This window comes from Rhinoraja longicauda, chromosome 18, assembly GCF_053455715.1.
Source record: "Rhinoraja longicauda isolate Sanriku21f chromosome 18, sRhiLon1.1, whole genome shotgun sequence".
Classification (NCBI taxonomy): Eukaryota; Metazoa; Chordata; class Chondrichthyes; order Rajiformes; family Arhynchobatidae; genus Rhinoraja; species Rhinoraja longicauda.
Window position 1 is genome coordinate 271,580 of NC_135970.1, and position 26,731 is coordinate 298,310.

Sequence of the window (26,731 nt, forward strand, 5' to 3'; positions counted from 1 at the left end):
CAATGACTTGTCCTCCACAGCCATCTGTGGCGATTTACCCACTGACTTGTCCTCCACAGCCATCTGTGACGATTTACCCACTGACTTGTCCTCCACAGCCATCTGTGACGATTTACCCACTGACTTGTCCTCCACAGCCATCTGTGACGATTTACCCAATGACTTGTCCTCCACAGCCATCTGTGATGATTCACCACCCTCTGACTAAAGAAATTCCCCCTCACCTCCTTTCTAAAATTACATCATTTTATTCTGAGGCGGTGGCCTCTGGTCCGAGACCCTCCTGCTGGTGGAAACATCCTCTCCACTGTTTTGAAGATGGTGATGCCGGTGAAGAGAGAATAGTGCTAGTAAGCAGGCAGTGGACTCCCCCTCCTAGGCCACTGGAGCCGCTCTGGTGCACCGAGGCTGAGCGGTGTCTGTCAGAGACTAGGAATGGCACATTGATGGGTCAATCTGTCCACTTGAGGACATGCAGCAGTGAAAACCTTGGATGAAGTGTCGCTGGAGGCCCCACAGAGGTCAGACAGGCATGTGGCTCACACATCGCCTGCAGCAGCTCAGAGCGGCATAGGGTGGCATGTTGGCACAGTGCCAGAGACCCGGGTTCAATCCTGACTAGGTGTGCTGTCTGTACAGAGTTTGTACGTTCACCCCTTGACCTCATGGGCTTCCTCCATGTGCTTCAGTTTCCTCCCATATTCCAAAGACATGCAGATATGTAGGTTAATTGTTCCTAGTGTATGGGAGTGAACTAGTTTATGGGTGTTTGCTTATAGGTGCAGGCTCGGTGGACCAAAGGACCTGTTTCCATGCTGTATCTCTAAACTAAATTAAAATGACACCGACATCAATGCCAGACCAGGCCGACCCCTGACCCAGTGTTGCTGCCAGGGCAAAGGGCCTTTAAGGCCAAGTTAAGTTAACATTTTTAAGAACTTTGATACTTGAAGGATACAAAATGTTGTTGGTCATATGGCGACTCTTGTGTGATCCACTATTCCTACACTTTGTACTTGGATGTAATTGTGCTTCTGTGGAGTAAGATTGTATTGAATTTAATGCAAAAAAAAGTAATTGTACCTGGGTACATGTAGCAATGAAACATAGAAACATAGTAACATAGAAAATAGGTGCAGGAGGAGGCCATTCAGCCCTTTAAGCCAGCACCGTGCGATCTTGGCTGATCATCCACAATCAGTAACCCGTGCCTGCCTTCTCCCCATATCCCTTGATTCCACCAGCCTCTAGAGCTCTATCTAACTCTCTCTTAAATTCATCAGTCATTAAGTACCATTCAGCCATTAATCCTGTCTGCCACTGGAACTACCCAGGACTTTGCCAAGTTCTGGAAGATCTCTGCTTTTGCAAAAAAACATTTGGACAGGTACATGGCTGGGAAAAGTTAAAAGGGCAGGTGGAACTAGTGTAGGTGAGCTCTTGATAGGCATGGGCAGCTTGGGAGAAGGGCCTGTTTCTGCACTGAAAGTCTGAAAACCATGCTCATAAGCATAGTCAGAGAGACCCAGAGTCATGCAGCATAGTTCTCCCCAAAATGTATCACCTCACACTTATGTGCCTTATATTCTATTAACCATTCCTCAGCCCAACTGCTCAAATGATCAAGATCCTGCTGCAATTTTTGATTCACTTTCTACGAGATACCACCCACTTTAGAGTCGTCTGCAAACTTACGAATCATGCCTTCTACATTCTCATCCAAATCATTGATAGAAAGTGCAAACTGCAATGGGCCTGGCCTTGATCCTTGAGGCAAACCACTCGTGACAGGTCTCCAGTCTGAAAAATACCCTTCCACCCTCACCCTCTGCTTCCTTCCATAAAGCTAAATCTCTATCCAGGTTGCTAGTTCTCCCTGGATCGCATGCCAGCTACCCTTCCAGAGCAGCCTACCATGAGGCACCTTATCAAAGGCCTTGCTGAACTCCTCATAGACAAGATCAATGGCCTTGCCCTCATCAATCTTTTTGGTCACCTCACCATAGAAACATGGAAAATAGGTGCAGGAGGAGGCCATTTGGCCCTTCGAGCCAGCACCGCTACACATTGGGATCATGGCTGATCATCCACAATCAGTAACCTGTGCCCAACTTCTCCGCATATCCCTTGATTCCACTAGCCCCTAGAGCTCTATCTAACTCTCTTTTAAATTCATCCAGTGAATTGACCTCCAATGCCTTCTGTGGCAGAGAATTCCACAAATTCACAACTCTCTGGGTGAAAAAGTTTCTTCTCACCTCAGTTTTAAATGGCATCCCCTTTATTTTTAGACTGTGGCCCCTGGTTCTGGACTCCCCCAAAATTGGGAACATTTTTCCTGCATCTAGCTTGTCCTTTTATAATTTATAAAACACTCTTTATAAGCTGTTGAATCCTGGTAATATCCTGGTGATTTTTTTCTGCACTCTTTTCAATTTAACAATCTGTGTTTTGTTTTGTGTTTGAGTCTAATTCGAGAAAAAGAACGGAGATAGCACCTTGTGTCATAGTTCTGTTTCAATGCTCCACCTATTGAAAATGGCTTCTCCAGGCTGCTCATCCTGCACCTGTTCACACTGTCCACAGCAGATTACTTGCTGCACCTGTTCACACTATCCACAGCAAATTACTTGATTTAACTCCCTCATGCACTCAATTTGCATATTACAACCCAGTTTCAATTGTAACTATATAACATCCCCCCTTCTAAAAAATGTTTACATTTATAACAATCAGTGTAAGACATAACAGTTCTGTTCCTTCAATTTTGTGCATCCAGTTTATACTTTGATTGCTCTACCTCTATTTGTAATCTGGATCACAATATCTGTCTGGTGGTTTTATGCTCTTTCAGTTTCTTGTAGATTTGGTATTGATGTCAGCTCTCTGATCTTCGTCTTGACGTCTGGTTGTGTGTTTTGTGGTGATGTTGGGGTTGTCCATGTTGTCGATGTGGTTGCAGGTGTGGTGGATCTTGATGGCAAACGGCTCTGGTTCACCAGCTCAGCTGTTGGTTGGATGTGACCAACTGCTTCCCAGTCTCCGTCTCATTGATTTAGGATCTGGGAGTCTCAGCTCAGAATCAGTCATAGAGTGGTACAGCGTGGAAACAGGCCCTTCACCAAACGCCCACACCAACATGTCCCAGCTACACTAGTCCCACCTGCCCACACCATCATCTCCCAGCTACACTAGTCCCACCTGCCCACACCAACATGTCCCAGCTACACTAGTCCCACCTGCCCACACCAACATGTCCCAGCTACACTAGTTCCACCTGCCCACACCAACATGTCCCAGCTACACTAGTCCCACCTGCCCACACCAACATGTCCCAGCTACACTAGTCCCACCTGCCCACACCAACAAGTCCCAGCTACACTAGTCGCACCTGCCCACACCAACATGTCCCAGCTACACTAGTCCCACCTGCCCACACCAACATGTCCTAGCTACACTAGTCCCACCTGCCCACACCAACATGTCCTAGCTACACTAGTCCCACCTGCCCATGTTTGGTCCATATCCCTCCAAACCTGCCCTCTCCATGTACTTGTCCAACTGTTTCATAAATGTTGGGATAGTCCCAGCCTCAACTACCGCCTCTGGCAGCTTGTTCCATACACCCACTACCCTTTGTGTGAAAATGTTATCCCTCAGATTCCTATTAAATCTTTTCTCCTTTACCTTAAACATATGTCCTCTAGTCCTCAATTCACCTACTCTGGGCAAGAGACTCTGTGCATCTACCCGATCTATTCCTTGTATAGTTTATACACCTCTTCCCACAACTTTTGCAGGTGTGCACATTTTCAGAACAGGATCCTGGGCATGAATGTGCTGACCTCTCAGCAGTTCTGGCAATGGTTTGGCATGTCTGTGTCAGGAAATACTGACTTCCTTCAGTTTGAGCATCAGTCAGTTGTTCTTGTACTTCCTCCTGGTCTTGTGGAGGATGTATTTTGCTTGGCAGGGCTGTTTTGTACTTTGTGCCATTCAGTAGCTCTACTGGTGACTTCCTGTCAGCTCTAAATGGTGCTGCGTTGAGCGACAACAAGGCAAGATTGAGGTCTTCCTTTGTCTCTCGATCCATGACCACTGGAAATGATCATCCTCGTACAACATGTCTCCAAGGTTGGCTGCTTGGTCTGTAGGTTGAAGACTGGACTGAGGCTCCAGTCTCTTTGGGGGCGTGGCTTCAAATCCCACCACTGCCACCATTTAATGTTTGGGGTTGCCTTAAAGTCTACCTTCAAGATAAAGACCGGAGTCAGCACTTTCTGTCGTAGTTCTCTTTTAAGGCTCCAACTACTAAAAATGGCTTCTATAGGCTTCTCATTTTGCAATTGTTTGCACTGCTTGGATCACATGACCTAACTACATCATGCACTTAATTTGCATGTTACCACCCAGTTTAAATTGTAATATAACAAGGTGTCGAACAGCAGGGAGATCCAAGATGCACACAGTCCTCCAGAGATAGTCTCACCAATGTTTCATACAGCTGCAGCACCATGCCCCCACTCATACTCAAAACACTGACCAATGAAGGATGGATAGTGTGTCAAATGCCTTCTTTACCTGCCGAGCTGCAGCGTCACTTTCAGAGAATGATGTCCCTGTACCCCTAGATGTCACCGCTCCACAACACTGCCATTTATTGTGCTAGTCCTGCCCTGCTTCAACTTATCAAAATGCATCACCTCACACTTGCCAAATTAAATGACTGGCCATGTTAACTACATTGCCAACTACGTTAATGATTTGGGTGACAAACCACAGAGGGCCCAGCACAGATCCCTGCACTACATCACTGGTCACAGGTCTCCAATCAGATAATCAACCCTGACTACCACCACCAAGCCAAGCTTGTATCCAATTGACCAGCTCACCTTGGATCCCATGTGATCCAACCAACCATCCAGATGAGACCTTGCTATTGTCAATTGAGCAGCGTTTGCTGATGTAGGTTGTGCGACGTTCATTGGTGACCCCCATGTGGCTGGCAGGGATGTGGGTTGTGCGACCTTCATTGGTGACCCCCATGTGGCAGGGATGTAGGTTGTGCGACATTCATTGGTGACCCCCATGTGGCTGGCAGGGCCAGGCTTGGAGATGTACACTCGGCAACGGGAAAGACGTGGACAAGGTACAGATGCTGAGGACTTCCTGCATCTGACTCTGTAGACCACTGCGGTCAAAGCACACCAGCCTATCCTGTGCTGGGCAGAAGACTCCAGCTGTATTGCCACAATCTGTCTGACACTGTCTTTGATACAATGAAACTTATCAGCATTGGAGTGCAGAGGGATCTTGGACTCCAAGTTGGCAGCACAGGTAGATGAAATGGTAAAGAAGGCATGTGGGACACTTGCCTTCATTGCGAGGGCATTGAATACAGGAGTCAGGAAGTCATGATGCAGCTCTATAGGGCTTTGGTCAGGCAGCATTTGGAGTATTGCATGCAGTTTTGATCGCCCAATACAGGAAAGATATGGAGGATTTTGAGGTTTGCCAGAATGCTTCCTGGTTTCGAGGGTTTCAGGGAGAGGTTGGATAGACTTGGATTGTTTTTGTTGGAACATCGGAGTTTGAGGGGAGACTTGATAGAAGTGTATAAAATAATGAGATGCATAGATAAGGTAGACAGTCAGAGACTTTATACCAAAGTGTAAATGTCCAACACCAGACGACAAAGCTATGAGGTGAGATGCAGCCAGAATAATGGACAGGGCAGGGCACCTTCTTATTTTACACTGAGATTGGTGGGGGCCTGGAACACATTGTCAGGGGTGGTGGTGGTGGAGGCAGACAAGATTGTGGTGTCTAATAGACTTTTGGGTAGGTGCATGAAAGTGCAAGGTTAGAGGGATTTTGATCTTGCACAGGCAGCCAAAATCAGTTTAACTTGGCACTGTGGGGCAAACAGGCCGTTCCTGAGCTGTACTGTTCTATGTTCTACATTCAAAGGCAATGACCAAGACGTATGAGAGACTGATCTAAGAGACACTGTTTCCTAATGAGTGAACCTTTCAGGGACATTCTGGACCTTAACAAAACTTTGCTAAAGTCCATATAGATAAGGTCCACCCTTGTCAATCTTCTTGGTAACCTCTTCGAGTCATCAACTCGTAGAGTCAGAGTGATACAGTGTGGAAACAGGCCCTTCGGCCCAACTTGCTCACACTGGCCGACATGTCCCAGCTACACGTCCCACCTACCTGTATTTGGCCCATATCCCTCTAAACATGTCCTATCCATGTACCTGTCCAACTGTTTCTTAAACATTGGGATAGTCCCAGCCTCAACTACCTCCTCTGGCAGCTTGTTCCATACACCTACCACCCTTTGTGTGAAAACGTTACCCCTCAGATTCCTATTAAATCTTACCTTTACCTTAAACCCATGGTCCTCTGGTCCTCGATTCACCTACTCTGGGCAAGAGATTCTGTGCATCTACCCGACCTATTCCTCTCATGATTTTATACACCTCTCATCCTCCTGCACTCCAAGGAATAGAGTCCCAACCTACTCAACCTCTCCCTATAACTCAGACCCTCTAGTCCTGGCAACATCCTCGTAAATCTTCTCAGTATCATTTCCAGCTTGACAACATCTTTCCTATAACATCATGCTCAGAACTGAACACAATACTCTAAATGTGGCCTCACCAACGTCTTATACAACTGCAGCATGACCTCTAAACTTCTATACTCAAACTCGGACTGATGAAGACCAATGTGCCAAAAGCCTTTTTGACCACCTTATCTTTCTGCTACTCGACTTTCAAGGAACCTTGCACCTGTACTCCTAGATCCCTCTGCTCTACAACACCCGCCAGATTCCTACCATTCACTGTTTCGGTCCTGCTCTTGTTAGACTTCCCAAAATGCAAAACCTCATAATTCTCTGTGTTAAATTCCATCAACCATTCCTCAGCCCACCTGGCCAATCGATCAAGATCCTGCTGCAATTTTTCACAACCATATTCATTATCTGAAAAAACACCCACTTTTGTATCATCTGCCAAAATTTGTGGTTATGATTTCCTATGCAAAGCTATGCTGAATTTAATTTGTAAAGAAGGAAAAGCTATAGAGAAGATCTATGAGTATTTGACCAGGATTTGAGGGCCTGAGCTATAGGGAGAGGTTGAGCAAGCTAGGACTTGGAGCAAGGGGGTGGAGATGGAGCCTCTTATAGGCCTCAATAGGCTTTTTATAGAGGTATAGAAGATCATGAGGAATAGATAGGCCAAATGCACAGAGTTTTTTTACCCAGAGTTGGGGAATCAAGTCCCAGAGAACAGAGGTTAAAGGTGAAGGGGGAAAGATTTAATAATGCAACTTTTAAAAATTATTATTCTTACACAAACGGTATAATAATACATATTTCTATATATACGGAACAAGCTGCCAGAAGAGGTAGCTGAGGCAGGTACTATCATCACACGTTCAAAAAAAAACATTTGGACAGGTACATGGATAATAAGTTTGGTAGGATATGGGCCAAACACAGGCAGGTGGGACTAGTGTAGGTGGGGCCTGTTGGTCAACATGGATAAGTTGGCCTGTTTCTACACTCTATGAATTCAACTAATCCGTTCTTGCTTATGCAAATGCTGTAGATTCTGACTCTCAGAATTCACTCCTATAATGTACCCAGCAGTTATGTTAGGCTCACTGGCCTATAATGTACCCAGCAGTTATGTTAGGCTCACTGGCCTATAATGTACCCAGCAGTTATGTTAGGCTCACTGGCCTATAATTCCCCAGCTTGCCCTTGCAGACCTTCTTAAATAAATGAACATTAGCCACCCTCCAGTCTTTCAGTACCTACATTTGGCTAAATATGCAAATATTTCTGCTCAGTGGTTTCTTCCTTAGCTTTTCAGAATGTCCAAGAATACACTTGATCAGGCCCTGGCGTTTTATTCATCTTAATATTCCTTAACACTGCTAGCATCTCTTTTTCAATTAGGATATGGTCCAACACATTATTACTCATTTCCCTCAATTAGTTTCCTTTCATGACCTTCCCTTACATAAATAAAGATTAGGGGTATTCATTTAACCCCTCCTGTTCAACACCTGTCCCCTCCCCTGTCAACACCTGTCCTCCCCTGTCAACACCTGTCCCCTCTTGTTCAACATCTGTCCCCTCCTGTTCAACACCTGTTCCCTTCTGTTCAACACCTGTCCTCTCCTGTCAACACCTGTCCTCCCCCGTCAACACCTGTCCTCTCCTGTTCAATACCTGTTCCCTTCTGTTCACCACCTGACCCTCACTGTTCAATACCTGTCCCCTCCTGTTCAACATCTGTCCCCTCCTGTTCAACACCTGTTCCCTTCTGTTCACCACCTGACCCTCACTGTTCAACACCTGTCCTCTCCTTTTCAACATCTGTCCTCTCCTGTGCAACACCTGTCCTGTTCAACACCTGTCCTCTCCTGTTCAACACCTGTCTTCTCCTGTTCAACACCTGTCCTCTCCTGTGGGTCAACTTAGATGATCTTTAAGGGGGCTTTTTCTCCCTTTGTTGCCCATTTGCTCATAATCAACATAGAATCTCTTAGGATTTTCCTTTATCTTGTCTTCCAGGGCTATCCAGTGAATTGTACCTCTTTATGACCTCCTCATTTCAAACTTAGATTTGGTTTAGTTTCGCTTAGAGATACAGCATGGAAACAGGCACTTCGGCCCACCAAGTCCATGCCGTGCTTCGAGGAGGATGCTATGAGGCCGCAGGGTGACCTGGACAGGTTGGGTGAATGGGCAGATGCATGGCAGATGCAGTACAATGTGGATAAATGTGAGGTTATCCACTTTGGTGGCAAAAACAGGAAGGCAGATTATTTTCTGAATGGTGTTAGATTCGGAAAAGGGGAGGTGCAACAAGACCTGGATGTGCTTGTACATCAGTCACTGAAAGTAAACATGCAGGCACTGCAGGCAGTGAAAAAGCCTTCACTGCGAGAGGATTTGACTTTAGGAGCAAGGAGGTCCTACTGCAGTTGTACAGGGCCCTGGTGAGACCACAGCTGGAGTATTGTGTGCAGTTTTTGTCTTCTAATTTGAGGAAGGACATTATTGCTATTGAGGGAGTGCAGCGTAGGTACACTAGGTTAATTTCCGGGATGGCGGGACTGAAATATGATGAAAGAATGGGTCGACTGGGCTTGTATTCACTGGAATTTAGAAGGATGAAAGGGGATCTGACAGAAAAATATAAAAATCTTAAAGGATTGTACAGGCTAGATGCAGGAAAATGTTCCCAGTGTTGGGTGAGTAGAGAACTAGGGGTCACAGTTTAAGAGTAAGGGGTAGGCCATTTAGGACTGAGATGAGGAAAAGCTTTTTCACCCAAAGAGTTGCGAATCTGTGGAATTCTCTGCCACAGAAGGCAGTGGAGGCCAATTCGCTGGATGTTGTCAAGAGAGTTAGATTTAGCTCTCAGGGTTAAAGGAATCAAGGGAAATGGGGAAAAAGCAGGAACGGGGTACTGATTTTAGATGATCAGCCATGATCATCATATCATATCATATCATATCATATATATACAGCCGGAAACAGGCCTTTTCGGCCCTCCAAGTCCGTGCCGCCCAGTGATCCCCGTACATTAACACTATCCTACACCCACTAGGGACAATTTTTACATTTACCCAGCCAATTAACCTACATACCTGTCCGTCTTTGGAGTGTGGGAGGAAACCGAAGATCTCGGAGAAAACCCACGCAGGTCACGGGGAGAACGTACAAACTCCTTACAGTACAGCACCCGTAGTCAGGATCGAACCTGAGTCTCCGGCGCTGCATTCGCTGTAAAGCTGCAACTCTACCGCTGCGCTACCGTGATCATATTGAATGGCTCAAAGGGACCTATTTTTCTATGTTCTATGTTTCTATGACCAACACTGATCCCTCGTACACTAGTTCTAACCTACACACTAGGGACAACGTAGAGCCAATGAACCTACAAACCTGTACGTCTTTGGAGTGTGGGAGTTCACAACAGCTCCCAGAGAAACCCACGCTGTTATAGAACATACAAATTCTGTACATATGTACTCCAATATATCTTACATTCCGCAAAGGATTTACTGGATGCCAGCAGCCAATTTGTTCCATACAACGCCTCCTTTTTCTCACTAAAGCCTCAATATCACTCATACGCCAGCCCAACCCTAGACTCTCTCAATCTCTCCTCCAAAAGCCTCCTGCATGCCAAATGTCCCTTTACCTATTTACAAAGACACAGGTTCGATCCTGACCTCAGGTGATCATGGCTGATCATTCTCAATCAGTACCCCATTCCTGCTTTCTCCCCATACCCCCTGACTCCACTATCCTTAAGAGCTCTATCTAGCTCTCTCTTGGTGCTGTATGTGTGGAGTTTGCATGTTCTCCCTGTGACCATGAGTTTCCTCAGACTGCTCCGGTTTCCTCCCACATCCCAAAGACCTGTAGGTTTGTGCGTTAATCGGGCCCTTGTAGCGACCATAGGGATTGGTCCTGAGAGTCGAACCCTCTGATTGGCCAGCGAGGTCACGTGGTTGTGTTGGCACCCAAAACCAGTTAGTTGGGAGAGGACTTCGATGTGATGAGTTTAAGTTTGATGGTTGTCTGCGATCTCGATTGTTATCTTTGTAACTGAATATTACTATCGCAATAAACTTCTTTGACAAAGTTACACGTCTTCAGACTCGCCATACCCTGTAAAATTGCCGTGTGTAGGGAGTGGATGGGAAAGTGGGATAGCATAAAACTAGTGTGAACGGCTCATAGATGGTCCGCATGGACTCAGGGGTTGAAGAGCCTGTTCCCATGCTGTATCTTTCAATCAGTCAAATTCATTTACCTTTAAAATATGTGGGTGGAGAAACCAAAACAGAAAAGAACTTCATGTTCCACGATCAACTATTATGCTTCCATGTATTTTGTCCATATAATTGTGGAAAACATACATTTTCGTTGCTAAATTTCAAATATGCAACAGATAAATGAATATATTATGCTGGACTGGGCTCCTTTGAAACCAGGCACTGATATATCTGATCATTTACTTCCCCTGAGCATGCAAATTTTCCCTTAAGCAGCCATGCAGTTCCCCAAAATAAAGTTACACAAAAAAAAATGTTTTTTCCCTTTTCAACTTAGAGTAATTAGATTTTTTGCACCATTTAAAAAAATCAACATCTTGTACCCATATTCAATCTGCCTCTCCCACTTTAAATTCACTGAAGATTTAAAGGGGATAAGAATCATCATTATCTTATTGAGACTCGATATTGAAAGACTTCTCTATTTCAGTTTTGTTGTGCTCCATTGCATTACAGGCCTTACATTTTCATCTAGCTTTTCAGCAAGATTATTTTTCATTTGCATAGATTTACATACCAAAAACCTGCAGTCTTCAAACCATGAGAAATACATTATCAAATGGAGGTTATTCATCGTTAACCTGCAAGGACATCGACCATTTTGCTAGTTCTCAACATTTGGTAACACTTTTGTATTCATTTCGAAAACATTTAAAAAATAATTCAGAGACACAGCGCAGAAATAGACCCGTTTGGCCCATCTAGACCAGCGATCCCCGCACGCTAACACTATCCTACACACTAGGAACAATTTACAATTTTACCAAGCCAATTAACCTACAAACCTGTACGACTTTGGAGTGTGGGAGGAAACTGGAGCACCTGGAGAAAACCCATGCGGCACGGGGAGAATGTACAAAATCCATGCAGACAGCACATTTCAGGCTCGGTGTTGGGGCAGCAACTGTTTATCATATATATTAATGATTTGGATGAAGGAATTAGAAGTAACACTAGCAAGTTTGCAGATGACACAAAGCTGGGTGGCAGTGTGAACTGCGAAGAAGATGTTAGGAGGTTGCAGGGTGACCTGGACAGGTTGAGTGAGTGGGCAGATGCATGGCAGATGCAGTATAATGTAGATAAATGTGAGGTTATCCACTTTGGCGGCAAAAACAAGGAGGCAGATTATTTTCTCAATGGTGTTAGGTTCGGTAAGGGGGAAGTGCAGCGAGACCTGGGTGTCCTTGTACACCAGTCACTGAAAGTTGGCGTGCAGGTACAGCAGGCAGTGAAGAAAGCTAATGGCATGTTGGCCTTCAGAACGAGAGGATTTCAGTATAGGAGTAATGAGGTTCTTCTGCAGTTGTATAGGGCCCTGGTAAGACCACATCTGGAGTATTGTGTACAGTTTTGGTCTCCTAATTTGAGGAAGGACATCCTTACTATTGAGGCAGTGCAGTGTAGGTTCATGAGATTCATCCCTGGGATGGCGGGACTGACATATTTTGTACCTATCTTTGTTCCAATCTGTTCTTGGTTTCTTACACTATTCAATGAAGTTCAAGAAATAGCACCTCATCTCAATGTCACAGCCTTCAGGACAAAATAAGGAGATTGCCTATTTCACATAATTAATCTCTCCCAGTCACGTATTTAGCTTTTGCCACACTCAATTCCACCCACAACCCCTCAGTCTTCCTGGTAATTGCAGATGATTGTTGTGTCTTTCTTTTGCGTGGCCTGGTGTGCATTATTGATACAAATAAAAGGAAGAATCCTTTTGAGACTACTTAGTTACTGATTGTTTAAAGTGAAAAACAACTCAATTTTCACCACTTAGTATACAGACATTAGAAGGAAAAAGTTATTCATTATAAATGTTACGTCCACCATTAGGTCTCAAGTTTAGAAACTAATATTCAGTCTATAATTTGTTTATTTACTTTTGAAGGTCTAATCATAAAAGATACAGATAAATAGAACCACATTTTACGCCCAGACAATTTCTAGTTTATTCTGGCACAAATGCATAATATATTTGAACAGCATGTATTGAACATCAATACATTTGATTAGAAGTTTCAGGCAGTTTATTTTCCAGTTGGAATTTAAATAAATGTATTTTATTTCCTTTATTTTAAAAGAAATATTGAAAAAAAGTGTGGCTTTTGGATGTTAGAGATATTTACAACCATTCAACTATTTCTACCATTCAACTAAACCAAGGGCTTAGATGGGGTGGAATTTTTCAAATGTGTTCAGGAAAAATTAAGCAATGTTTAGGGGGCCCTCTAGATGGGCGAGAGGAATCTCATATCATGAGGTTATAAGGAAAAGAAGTAGAATTAGGCCATTCGGCCCATCAAGTCTACTCTGCCATTCAATCATGGCTGATCTATCACTCCCTCCTAACTCCATTCACCTGCCTTCTTCCCATAACCTCTGACACCCGAGCTAATCAAGAAAGGCTTTGATAAGAGGGAGTGATAGATCAGCCGGAGATTAATGGACAAAATTAAAGCACATGGTATTGGGGGTAGGGTATTGTCATGGATGGAGAATTGGTTGGAAGACAGGAAAAAAAGAGTAGGAATAAACGGGTCCCTGTCAGAATGGCAGGCAGTGGCGAGTGGAGTGCCACAAGGCGCAACTATTTACAATATATATTAATGATTTAGATGATGGAATTAAAAGTAACACTAGCAGATTTGCAGGTGACAAAAAGCTGGGTGGCAGTGTGAACTGTGAAGAGGATGCTAGGAGGTTGCAGAATGACCTGGACAGGTTGAGTGAGTGGGCAGATACATGGCTGATGCAGTATAATGTAGGTTATCCACTTTGGCAGCAAAAACAAGGAGGCAGATTATTATCTCATTGGTGTCAGATTAAGAAAATAGAAGTGCAGCGAGACCTGCGTGTCTTGTACACCAGTCACTGAAAGTAAACATGCAGGCTGTGAAGAAAGCTAATGACATGTTGGCCTTCATAACGAGATGATTTGAGTATAGGAGTAAAGAGATCCTTCTGCAGTTGTATAGGGCCCTGGTGAGACCACATCTGGAGTATTGTGTGCAGTTTTGGTCTCCTAATTTGAGGAAGGGCATCCTTACTATTGAGGCAGTGCAGCGTAGGTTCACAAGGTTAATCCCCGGGATGGCGGGACTGTCATACGAGGAAAGATTTCAAAGACTGGGCTCATATTCACTGGAATTTAGAACGATGAGAGGGGATCTTATAGAAACATATAAAATTATAAAAGGACTGGACAAGCTAGATGCAGGAAAAATGTTCCCAATGTTGGGCGAGTCCAGGACTAGGGGTCACTGTCTAAGAATAAAGAGGAGGCCATTTAAAACTGAGATGAGGAAAAACCTTTTCACCCAGACAGTTGTGAATTTATGAATTTAAAAGAAAGTTAGATAGAGCTCTAGGAGCTAGCGGAATCTAGGGATATGGGGAGAAGGCAGGCATGGGTTACTGATTGTGCATGATCATCTGTGATCACAATGAATTGTGGTGTTCGCTCGAAGGGCCAAATGGCCTCCTCCTGCACCTGTTTTCTATGTTTCTATGTTTCTATGAATCTATCTATCTCTGCCTTAAAAATGTCCTCTGACAGCCTTCACAGCCTTCTGTGGCAAAGAATTCCACAGATTCACCACCCTCTGACTAAAGAAATTCCTCCTCATCTCCTTCTTAAAAGAACATCCTATAATTCTGAAGCTATGACCTAGTCCTAGACTCTCCCACTAGTGGGAACAGTCTCTCCACATCCACTCTATCCAAGCCTTTCATTATTCTGTATGTTTCAGAGGTTCCCCTTCATTCTTCCAAAGTCCAGCGCGTACAGGCTGACAAACAATCATCATTCCTGGGATCAATCTTGTAAACTTCCTCTGTACCCTCTCCAGAGCCAGCACATCCTTCCTCAGATATAGTCCCCAAAATTTTCACAATATTCCAAATGTGGCCTTACCAGTGCCTTATAGAGCCTCAACATTACATCCCTGTTTTTGTATACAAGCCCTCTTATAACAGTATAACAGGTATAACAGAGCTTTATTTGTCGTTCGGTACCGAAGTACCGAACGAAACTACATAGCAGTCATAGAAAGAAAAAAAAGAACACAAGACACATAAACCCAACACAAACGTCCATCACAGTGACTCCAAACACCCCCTCACTGTGATGGAGGCAACAAAACTTCCCCTCTTTCCCCGCGCCCACGGACAGACAGCTCGTCCCCGACCGACCCGCACAGTCCCCGCACCGGGCGCTGAAACATCTCGCGGCCGAACCGGGCGATGAAAGGCCCGCGACCAAGCCTTGCGCAGCTAAGTCCCGCAGCCGAGCCGCACCAGCGGTGAAAAGTCCCGCAGCCGAGCCGCACCGGGCGGTGTTAAGTCCCGCAGCCGAGTTGCACCGGGCGGTGTTAAGCCCCGCAGCCGAGCTGCACCGGGCGATGTAAAGTCCCGCAGCCGAGTTGCACCGGGCGGTGTTAAGCCCCGCAGCCGAGCTGCACCGGGCGATGTAAAGTCCCGCAGCCGAGTTGCACCGGGCGGTGTTAAGCCCCGCAGCCGAGCTGCACCGGGCGATGTAAGTCCAGCGGCCAAGCCGCACCGGGATGTAAAGTCCAGCGGCCAAGCCAAACCGGGATGTAAAGTCCAGCGGCCGAGCCGCACCGGGGGATGTTAGGCCCCGCAGCCGAGCCGCACCCCGCGCCGTGAGGAAGAGAAAAGTTCCCCACACCCACCCCCTCCCACACATACACAACCAAAAAAATATATATAAAAATCATCCCAACACCGACACTCAACAAAAAAAAGACGGACAGACTGCTAGTCAGCCGCTGCCGTTAGGCGCCGCCACGTGACATTGAAATAAATGTTTGCTTTCTTTACTACTAATCTTTGCCTACTTACTCTGAGGGAATTGGAATGGGGCAAGTGACTGAAGAGTCAGTGAACAAGCCTTTTGGGACCAGCGTAAATATAGGTATGGATAAGGACAGGGCTAGCCCCCAATTTCAAGATTAAAATTGTGGCCACACCAACTTAAGGTATTTGACAGGAACTTTGATTGGAGTCGGTTGTTTTTTCAAGAAAAGGACATCCAGAAATTGGGATCCTTTTAAAAGTGTGATAGCTGAACTGTACAACTCCACCCCCTTCTGTCGTGGGGTAGACTGACTTCCCTCCCCCCACCCCAGGCCCCAATCTTTGTACATCCCCAATCCTTTCCACTTGTCACTTTAATTTCATGTTTCATGTATTCTGTGTTTTTATGACTGTTGGCAGATCAATTTCCCTCCTGGGATAAATAAAGTTCTATCATATCGTATTGTATCGTATCGTATCGTATCATAAGAGCTCATGGTCCACATGTTCCCATCATCATAGTTAAGAGCATGGCAGCAGGGAGTAAGGAGCTCGGGCTAACAAGAGAAATTGAGGCTCTGGTCAGGAAAAAGGAGGCATGTCGGGAATGGGCAGCCAGGATCAAGTATATCCCTGGAAGATATTGGGGATTGAGAAACAGACTCAAGAAGGAAATCAGAAGAGCAAAATAGGGGACATGCGAAAGCTCTGGCAGCTAAGATTAAGGAGAATCGAAAAGAGATTTTGTAAGTATGTTAATGGAAACGGGTAGTTAGAGAGAAAAATACAGCCCCTCAGAAACCAAAGTCTAATCTACGTGTGGAGCTAGATAGCCCATGAATATTTCTGCTCGGTTTGTTCCGTGGATAAAGACATGTCAATAATTACAGTGGAGGAGGTTCTTGAGTCCCAAGATGTATGATGCAATATAATTCTCCAGGGCCCGATTCAAAATATCCAAGGACACTCAAGGAAGCTAGAAGAAATTGCAGATGTTCACTCTCATATATATAAAGCATCGTTTGACACAGGTAACGTGCCCGAGGATGTGAGGGTGGCTAATGTTTTGCCTCTATTTAAGAAGAGTTACAAAGAAAGTTTACTTTAACTTGTAATGCTAAAATCCTTCATAGGAAAGTTATTCTTCATAGGATTCTTGCTATTGAGGGCGTGCAGCGTAAGTTTACTAGGTTAATTCCCGGAATGGCGGGACTGTCATATGTTGAAAGACTGGAGCGACTAGGCTTGTATACACTGGAATTTAGAAGGATGAGAGGGGATCTTATCGAAACGTATAAGATTATTCAGGGGTTGAAAACATTAGAGGCAGGAAACATGTTCCCAATGTTGGGAGAGTCCAGAACCAGGGGCCACAGTAGGGGTAGGCCATTTAGAACAGAGATGATGAATAACTTTTTCAGTCAGAGAGTTGTGAATCTGTGGAATTCTCTGCCTCAGAGGGCAGTGGAGGCCAATTATCTGAATACATTCAAGAGAGAGCTAGATAGAGCTCTTAAGGATAGCGGAGTCAGGGGGTGTGGGGAGAAAGCAGGAACGGGGTACTGATTGGGAATGATCAGCCATGATCACATTGAATGGCGGTGCTGGCTCGAAGGGCCGAATGGCCTACTCGTGCACCTATTGTCTATTGTCTATTGAGAGCATTCTGAGGGATCAGATATACGGCTTTGCATAGAAAGCATGGTTTTGTACGTAGGAGATTGCGTTGCAAGAATTTGATTGCGTTTTTAAACAATAACCAGGAAGTTTGATGAGGGCAGTGCTGTAGACGTTGTCTCTATGGGCCAGCAAGGCCTTGAGAAGCTTTTGCATGGTATGTTGCTTGAGGGGGTTAGATCACATGCAAGCTGGCTAAATGGATGCAGAATTAATCTCAGGGTAGGGAGCAAGGAAATGGTGGTGGTGGGAGATGGCTTTTCAGACTGGTGGTCAGGATCAAACCCGGGTCTCTAGTACAGTGAAGCAACAACTCTACCGCTGTACCGCTGTGCCACTGTGTAGAGCTATGAGAATAAACAGCAAAGGGGAGAGAAAGGGTGAACAAAGAGATGAAGAATTAGAATGGGGCAAAATGAGAGAGAAGGTATATTGGAAAGCTGATATGAATATTGACAACACTTTCCTTTGTGTCTGATAAAGGATGAGATGGATTAAGAAAAGGCAGAAGAGTAAAAATAATTGTTTTGAGCATTTTGAGGATCAACGACACTCCAAATTTGTACAATTTCCAGTGATGGAGATTGTTGACAACAATTACTTAATTGGATAATCTGTGGAGCATATGTTTTTTAGCGCGCAAGTACAGAATCACATGCAAGCTGGCTAAATGGATGCAAAATTAATCTCAGGGTATGCAGCAAGAAGATGGTGGTGGCGGGAGATGGCTTTTCCAAACAGAGCAGTAGAACGAGACGACTCCAATGGCTATTATTTGGCTTTAAATATTTTCAATGCCTTTATAATGTTATGGAATTAGAATAATTTCATTATGTTGACAGCAAATTATGGTTCAATATATTTCATAAAATAACCAGATGCAATCAAAGATGATCATAGAAACATAGAAAATAGGTGCAGGAGGAGGCCATTCGGCCCTTCGAACCAGCAGCACCATTCATTGTGATCATGGCTGATCATCCACAATCAGTAACCTGTGCCCAACTTCTCCCATTATCCCTTGATTCCACTAGCCTCCAGAGCTCTATCTAACTCTCTCTTAAATGTATCCAGTGATTTGGCCTCCACTGTGGCAGAGAATTCCACAAATTCACAACTCTCTGGGTGAAAAGGTTCTTTCTCACCTCAGTTTTAAATGGCCTCCCTTTTATTCTAAGACTGTGGCCCCTGGTTCTGGACTCACCCAACATTGGGAACATTTTTCTTGCATCTAGCTTGTCCAGTCCTTTTATAATTTTATATGTCTCTATAAGATCCCCTCTCATCCTTCTAAACTCCATCATCAGGCATGTTTGCAGCAATTATCACCCGTTGCAAAATTGAGGACATATTTAACAGGAACATGGATAGTATAGGTTGAGAGGGATATAGGCCAAATGTGGGCAGGTGGGACTAGTGTAGATGGGCTATGTTAGTTGGGCCAAGTTGGGTCGAAGGGCTCGTTTCAAGCTGTATGACTATCAGTAACTGACATAAAACCAACAATCAGAATTCAAGCGACTAACATTGATCACATTAATTGCAATATTTTCACTGAACAATTGGTTACAAAATTAGGAAGAAATTTTTAAAAGTTCAGTTTCTTTTGTGTAGATTGACAAGATCCTGAGCACCTTTACACAAGGCGGCAACAGAACTGCCATTATCAGGATACAAAAGACTTCAATTTCCAAAGCATTGACAAAAATCATTGTTTAAACTCAAGTATCTATAAAAGTGACAGAGCAAAAGTTCAATATTAGTAGAGAATTTCCGTCAATCATGACAATTTATGCAACTTTACAAATAAAATCAATGTAGTGTCTAAATCTAATTGAAGCCAAAACCTAAATAAAGTGCCTGAAAGATTAAATGCAAAAAACAAAAAGTAATCAAAATAAAAATGCAGTGTATCAGACACAACCGTGATAAGGCACATTAAAAATGCATGGTTCTCAGGGAGCTCGGCCAGATGTATGTTTGTTCAGACTCCTGTTTCATTATATACAACATTGTGGGTCTCCCAAAATAAAGTTTCAATAAATCTCATTTAACAAGTTACTTTTATTCACGTATTTCAATGTTCAAGATTAATTAATTTAATATAAACAAATACTATTTCGCAGCACTAAATTACACATCCTAGCCCTTTGACTAATACTGCGAGTTGAAAATTGAATTAATTTAAAATCCAGAGACAAAACATTTCAAGCAATTTTTAAAACAAAGTTGTACATTGGATGGTTTTCTTTTATGAAACATCAGCAATGTTTCAATTGGCCAACCCTGGACTTACAAGTAAATGATCGGGTTCTTACTTTCATAAATATTTTTGCAACTTATGTTCAGATACTAAAAAGCCTTATATTGTCAATTCGAAGTTTGCATAAGACATAGGTTACAGTCATTCGTACATCAAATGAACTGCTCAGGTATTTAGGAAGATCATGGCTGGTCTGATCCTCGAGCACAGCTCAATTTTCCTGTCTGATTCCAAAACTTTGATCCGCCAGTGGTCTAAATATATATCTCAGCCTTGAATGTTCTTAATCATACAGCATTCACAACTTTTAACAGAGACTAGACCAAGTGGACCCATTGGGCCCAAACCTGCATTGGTGCAGCACTCTCTCCAACCCCTCCCCTCCTCTCCCCTCCCCTTCCCCCTCTCCACTCCACCTCCTTCCTACCCTCCCCCTCGCCCCCTCCCTCCAACCCCCCTCCCCCTAAACCTCCCTTATCCTCCTCCCTCCCTCCCCTTCCCCACTCCCCCCTTCCTACCCTCCCCCTCGCCCCATCCCTCCACCCCCCTCCCTCCACCCCCCTCCCCCTCCATCCCCCTCAACCTCCCTTATCCTCCTCCCTCCCTCCCTCCCCACCACCCTCCACCCCCTCCCTCCCTCCTAGCTCCCTAGGAGATAGATTTAAACTTTAAAATGTGAATAACTTTAAAAATACAACACCGATTTCAATGAAACTTCTTCCATGACAAATGGACGACGGTGAGTAAGGTGGACCTAAAATTGTCACACTATCGTGTACCGTTTTGGCTGTAGTTCAGGAACAAACAAACAAGAGTTTTAGTATATAGATAGATAGTTCAGTTCCTCAAACGCCCTACTCAAAAATTACCCTATTCATCACCACCTGGCATGTTGATCATTAGATAGGTTCATGTAAATAGTTGATGTCTAAAAACACTGTAAAGGAAACATTTTTAACCTGCTCAAATGATTGCATTACGTGAAATATTTATTTTAAAAAATTTAAAAATTCACAAGAATATACAAGAATATACATATGTGCAGTAGATGCATGTGTCAGCCATTTCTCTCCTCAAACCTGCCCCATCATTTAATAGGATCATGGCTGATCAATTCCACATACATATCTACCACGCTAACCTCGTCTCCCCTTGCTTGTCAAGTATCTTTCTATCTCTCCCTTAAAAATATTCCCAGACAATCATTCCAGGAACAGCATTCCAACCATTTTTGCTCAAATAAAAAAATACCTCACTCCATTTAAACAGGTGATTTTTGTTATTGTTGTTCTAGGCTGCCCCCGAGCAAACAACCTCTCCACATACGCACATCATGATCCCTCAGAATGTTCATATGTTTCAATCAAAATCACTCTTGTTCATCGAAAACACAAGGGTCCAACCCTACCTCAAAAGGTAAGCCAGTATTCCAGATATAAATTAGTTTAATAAACCTTTTCCAACCCAATTCCAACTCATTAACATTCTTCTTTAATTATGAGGAGCATTACCAAGCACAATGCTCCAGATGTGCTCTCATTAATGCTCCAGATGTGACTCATTAATGCTCCATATAAATGGTGCATTATTTTGCTGCCATTGTAATTTGTTCCCCCAGCATCAAGCATTCATGTTGGTAGTTTCTAATGACTAATTTTACCTGCATTCTACTTTCTATGTCATCCCTAGAACATTCTTGATCCCACTGCCTCTTGCAGTTCTGCAAATGTTCATCAATGAGATAACATGGCATTTCCTGCCAAGTGGCCACTTCCAACCTTGTGCAAAGATCTAGCAAATGGAGTGCAGTCAATTCAATCATATGCCTCTATAATCTAGTCACTTCAGTAGATTATGTGCTCACAGTGACCAGATTATTCTCAGATACTGCAAATTCACCCCATTATACAATAAGAATGCATCCCAGTTGAAAACAAACTGTACACTTCAATTCTTGATACAAAGACCAAACTTTTCCAGTGGTGTTTAAGGTCAGCAAGAGAACTATTGGGAGGTCAAGCATTAATACAGAAAATGCCACTTTAACAAATATTCAGTGTGGGGACAGATTTATACATTTCAGGACTATAGATTGCCCGAGGGACATTTTTTTAAAATGGGGGATTCTACTTATTTGTTCTACTTCTCTGCAAGGACATGACAGCTAAACAAACAGAACGGCCTCTGAGAGAGACAGTGAGCCATTCTGGAAATTCAATGATATATTCCTTCCTCAAATGGATCAACTCAAACTCCCTGGAGCACATTTAATTCAAGATCAGAAAGATATTACCTATACAATTGTGGAAACGTTGCGTGTCGTCTACAATTAAATGCGACTGTTACTTAACATAGCGCCTGCGAGCAAAATCAACCGTGTGAGTGCAGATGTGTTTGTGGAATGAGAAGGGTGATGTTCAAGCGAGCAGGTGTAAACACACGTTCGCGTATGCCTGGAAGGAGATGCTCGAGCGAAGAGCCATGGTGTTTAACCCATTACCTTCCTGGCTACTGTCCTCTTGGCAGGCTGGAGATGGAGCACTGAGGTTGCGGCTTCCAGCCGGCACACAATCTCTGCAGAACGAGTGGAGACATGGCAACAATCTGGGCTCACGATTTGTAAGATCCCTTTTGCAAACCAAGCAGGTCCTGAACACGTCATCTTCAGCGGAGTTACTCGTGCGTTGGTTTTCGGCCGGGTTATTGGCAAAGTCATGGATGCCACTTTGGTCCATATTTCTCCTCCTTCCCAGGGTGTGAGCCCTCCACACTGAGCCTCTCTAGTTCCTCCTTCCCAGGGTGTGAGCCCTCCACACTGAGCCTCTCTAGTTCCTCCTTCCCAGGGTGTGAGCCCTCCACACTGAGCCTCTCTAGTTCCCAGGGTGTGAGCCCTCCACACTGAGCCTCTCTAGTCCCCAGGGTGTGAGCCCTTTACACTGAGCCTCTCTAGTCCCCAGGGTGTGAGCCCTCCACACTGAGCCTCTCTAGTCCCCAGGGTGTGAGCCCTCCACACTGAGCCTCTCTAGTCCCCAGGGTGTGAGCCCTTTACACTGAGCCTCTCTAGTTCCCAGGGTGTGAGCCCTTTACACTGAGCCTCTCTAGTTCCCAGGGTGTGAGCCCTTTACACTGAGCCTCTCTAGTTCCCAGGGTGTGAGCCCTTTACACTGAGCCTCTCTAGTTCCCAGGGTGTGAGCCCTTTACACTGAGCCTCTCTAACTGCAGGGTCGCTGGCCGCAGGCGGCTGCTCGGATAGTTCCTCTTCTAGATGGCATCATCACCGGCCGGCGAGAATATACGACCCAGGCAACCAACCTGTGTGAGACATGACACACCTCGGCATAAGCCAATCTCTCAGCACAAACTCATCTCCAACAACCCTCCCTGTGAGCGGCTGTATCAGACGGCAGTGACGCACACGGCCACGGCCACGACCGCGGCTCCAACACCATCGTCACTGTAAAGCAAAGATGCGAGAGTAAAGACTGGGGAAAGTCTGATGTAACATCCACTGATCCATCAACACAACGCCCAGAATCAAGGAAGACGCCCGCCCACCTGCACATCATCATCATCCACACTGGCTCACACTTGCAGCGTCATCAACAGCAACGTGTTGTTCTGCTTTATCACAGTCGGGAGGTAACATTGGTTCTGCGGCCCGGGGGGGGGTGTCAGTGTGGGGTCAGAGTGGGGTCAGTGTGGGGTTGTTTCTGCAGGGGGGGGGTAATTATAGAAACATAGAAAATAGGTACAGAAGGAGGCCATTCGGCCCTTGGAGCCGGCACCGCCATTCATTGTGATCATGGCTGATTGTCCCCAATCAATAACCTGTGCCTGCCTTCTTCCCATATGCCTTGATTCCACTAGCCCCTAGAGCTCTATCTAACTCTCTCTTTAATCCATCCAGTGATTTGGCTTCCACTGCCCTCTGTGGCAGAGAATTCCACAAATTCACAACTCTGGGTAAAAAAGTTTTTTTCTCACCTCAGTTTTAAATGGCTTCCCCTTTATTCTAAGACTCAGTCCCCTGGTTCTTTTTTTTTAGATTTTAGATTTAGAGATAGATTTAGAGATACAGCTGGACTCGCCCAACATTGGAAACATTTTTCCTGCATCTAGTTTGTCCAGTCCTTTTATAATTTTATAAGTTTCTATAAGATCCCCTCTCATCCTTCTAAACTCCAGTGAATACAAGCCTAGTCTTTTCAATCTTTCCTCATATGTCAGTCCCATCATCCCAGGGATCAATCTCATGAACCTACGCTGCACTGCCTCAATTACAAGGATGTCCTTCCTCAAATTAGGAGACCAAAACTGTACACAATACTCCAGATGTGGTCTTACCAGGGCCCTATACAACTGCAGAAGAACCTCTTTACTCCTATACTGAAATCCTCTTGTTATGAAGGCCAACATTCCATTAGCTTTCTTCACTGCCTGCTGTACCTGCACGCCAACTTTCAGTGACTGGTGTACAAGGACACCCAGGTCTCGCTGCACCTCCCCCTTACCTAAGCTGACACCATTGAAATAATAATCTGCCTCCTTGTTTCTGCCCTCAAAGTGGATAACCACACATTTATCTATATTATACTGCATCTGCCACGCATCTGCCCACTCACTCAAATCTGTCCAGGTCACCCTGCAACCTCCTAACATCCTATTCACAGTTTACACTGCCACCCAGCTTTGTGTCATCTGCAAACTTGCTAGTGTTGCTTCTAATTCCCTCTTCCAAATCATTAATATATATGGTAACAGTTGTGGCACTCCACTCGCCACTGCCTGTCATTTTGAAAAGGACCCGTTTACTCCTACTCTTTGCTTCCTGTCTGCCAACCAATTCTCTATCCATGTCAACACCCTACCCCCAATCCCATGTGCTCTAATTTTGCTCACCAATCTCCCGTGCGGGACCTTATCAAAGGCTTTCTGAAAGTCTAGATACACTACATCCACCGGCTCCCCTTCATCCATTTTACTTGTCACGTCCTCAAAAAATTCCAGAAGATTAGTCAAGCATGATTTCCCTTTCATAAATCCATGCTGATTTTACCATCCTTTTACTGCTATCCAAATGCACCGTTATTACCTCTTTAATAATTGACTCCAGCATCTTTCCCACCACCGATGTCAGGCTAACTGGTCTGTAATTCCCCATTTTCTCTCTCTCGCTCCTTTCTTGAAAAGTGGGATAACATTAGCTATCCCCCAATCCACAGGAACTGATCCTGAATCTATTGAACATTGGAAAATGATCACCAATGCGTTCACTATTTCTAGAGCCACCTCCCTGAGGACCCTGGGATGCAGACCATCAGGCTCTGGGGATTTATCAACCTTCAGTCCCATTTGTCTACCCAATACTATTTCTTGCCTAATGAAAATTTATTTCAGTTCCTCTACCCCACTAGATCCTCTGTCCTCCAGTACATCTGGGAGATTGTTTGTGTCTTCCTTAGTGAAGACAGATCCGAAATACCTGTTCAACTCTTCTGCCATTTCCTTGTTACCCATAATAATTTCACCCGTGTCTGCCTTCAAGGGACCCACATTTGACTTTGCTACTCTTTTTCTCTTAACATATCTAAAGAAGCTTTTACTGTCCTTCTTTATATTCTTGGCCAGCTTCCCCTCGTACTTCATCTTTTCAGCCCGTATTGCCCGTTTTGTTACCTTCTGTTGTCCTATGAAAGTTTCCCAATCCTCTGGCTTCTGGCTACTCTTTGCTGGGTTATACATCTTTTCTTTTAGTTTTATTCCAACCCTAACTTCGCTTGTCAGCCACGGTTGCCTCCTACTCCCCTTAGAATCTTTCTTCCTTTTTGGAATGAAATGATCCTGCATCTTCTGGATTATGCCCAGAAATTCTTGCCATTGCTGTTCCACCGTCCATCCTGCTAGGATTCCTTTCCAGTGGACCTTGGCCAGCTCCTCTCTCATGCCTTCATAGTCCCCTTTGTTCAACTGCAACACTGACACTTCCGATTTAACCTTCTCCTTCTCAAATTGCAGATTAAAACTAATCATATTATGATCACTACCTCCAAGCGGTTTCTTTACCTCGAGTTCTCTTTATCAAATCTGGTTCATTGGACAACACTAAATCCAGAATTGCCTTTTCTCTGGTAGGCTCCATTACAAGCTGCTCTAAGAATCCATCTCGGAGGCACTCCACAAACTCTCTTTCTTGGAGTCCAGAACCAACCTGATTTTCCCAGTCTACCTGCATATTGAAATCCCCCATCACCACAGTGGCATTACCTTTATTACATGCCAGTTTTAACTCCTGCTGCAACTTACACCTTATATCCAGGCTACTATTTGGGGGTCTGTAGATAACACCAATTAATGTCTTCTTGCCTTTACAATTCCTCAACTCAATTCTCCTGCAGCCACGTCTCTGTAATACCCACAATGTCAATAGACAATAGACAATAGGTGCAGGAGTAGGCCATTCAGCCCTTCGAGTCAGCACCGCCATTCAATGCGATCATGGCTGATCACTCTCAATCAGTACCCCGTTCCTGCCTTCTCCCCAAACCCCCTCACTCCGCTATCCTTAAGAGCTCTATCCAGCTCTCTCTTGAAAGCATCCAACGAACTGGCCTCCACTGCCTTCTGAGGCAGAGAATTCCACACCTTCACCACTCTCTGACTGAAAAAGTTCTTCCTCATCTCCGTTCTAAATGGCCTACCCCTTATTCTTAAACTGTGGCCCCTTGTTCTGGACTCCCCCAACATTGGGAACATGTTTCCTGCCTCTAATGTGTCCAATCCCCTAATTATCTTATATGTTTCAATAAGATCCCCCCTCATCCTTCTAAATTCCAGTGTATACAAGCCTAATTGCTCCAGCCTTTCAACATACGACAGTCCCGCCATTCCGGGAATTAACCTAGTGAACCTACGCTGCACGCCCTCAATAGCAAGAATATCCTTCCTCAAATTTGGAGACCAAAACTGCACACAGTATTCCAGGGGAGTAAACTCAAGGGAGGAGCCAGCGCTGCCGTCGCAGCTGCGGCTTGCCTGCAGTCCGTCTGTCTTTTGTGTTTTTTGTTGTTTTTGTCTCAATTGTAGTGTTAAT

At 44.6% G+C, this 26,731-nt stretch overlaps 1 protein-coding gene across 3 annotated transcripts in view; it reads right to left on the reverse strand.

Moving 5' to 3' along the window:
• Positions 1–23,121, reverse strand: part of LOC144602188 (tripartite motif-containing protein 66-like) — a 255,557-nt gene extending 232,436 nt beyond the window's left edge. For all 3 annotated transcript variants that reach the window (XM_078414925.1, XM_078414926.1, XM_078414924.1), the window contains exon 1: positions 22,142–23,121. In XM_078414925.1, coding sequence (XP_078271051.1) covers positions 22,142–22,376 — 235 coding nt within the window. In that variant the 5' untranslated portion in view covers positions 22,377–23,121. The remainder of the gene's footprint in view (positions 1–22,141) is intronic.
• Between the last annotated feature and the right edge of the window lie 3,610 nt (positions 23,122–26,731).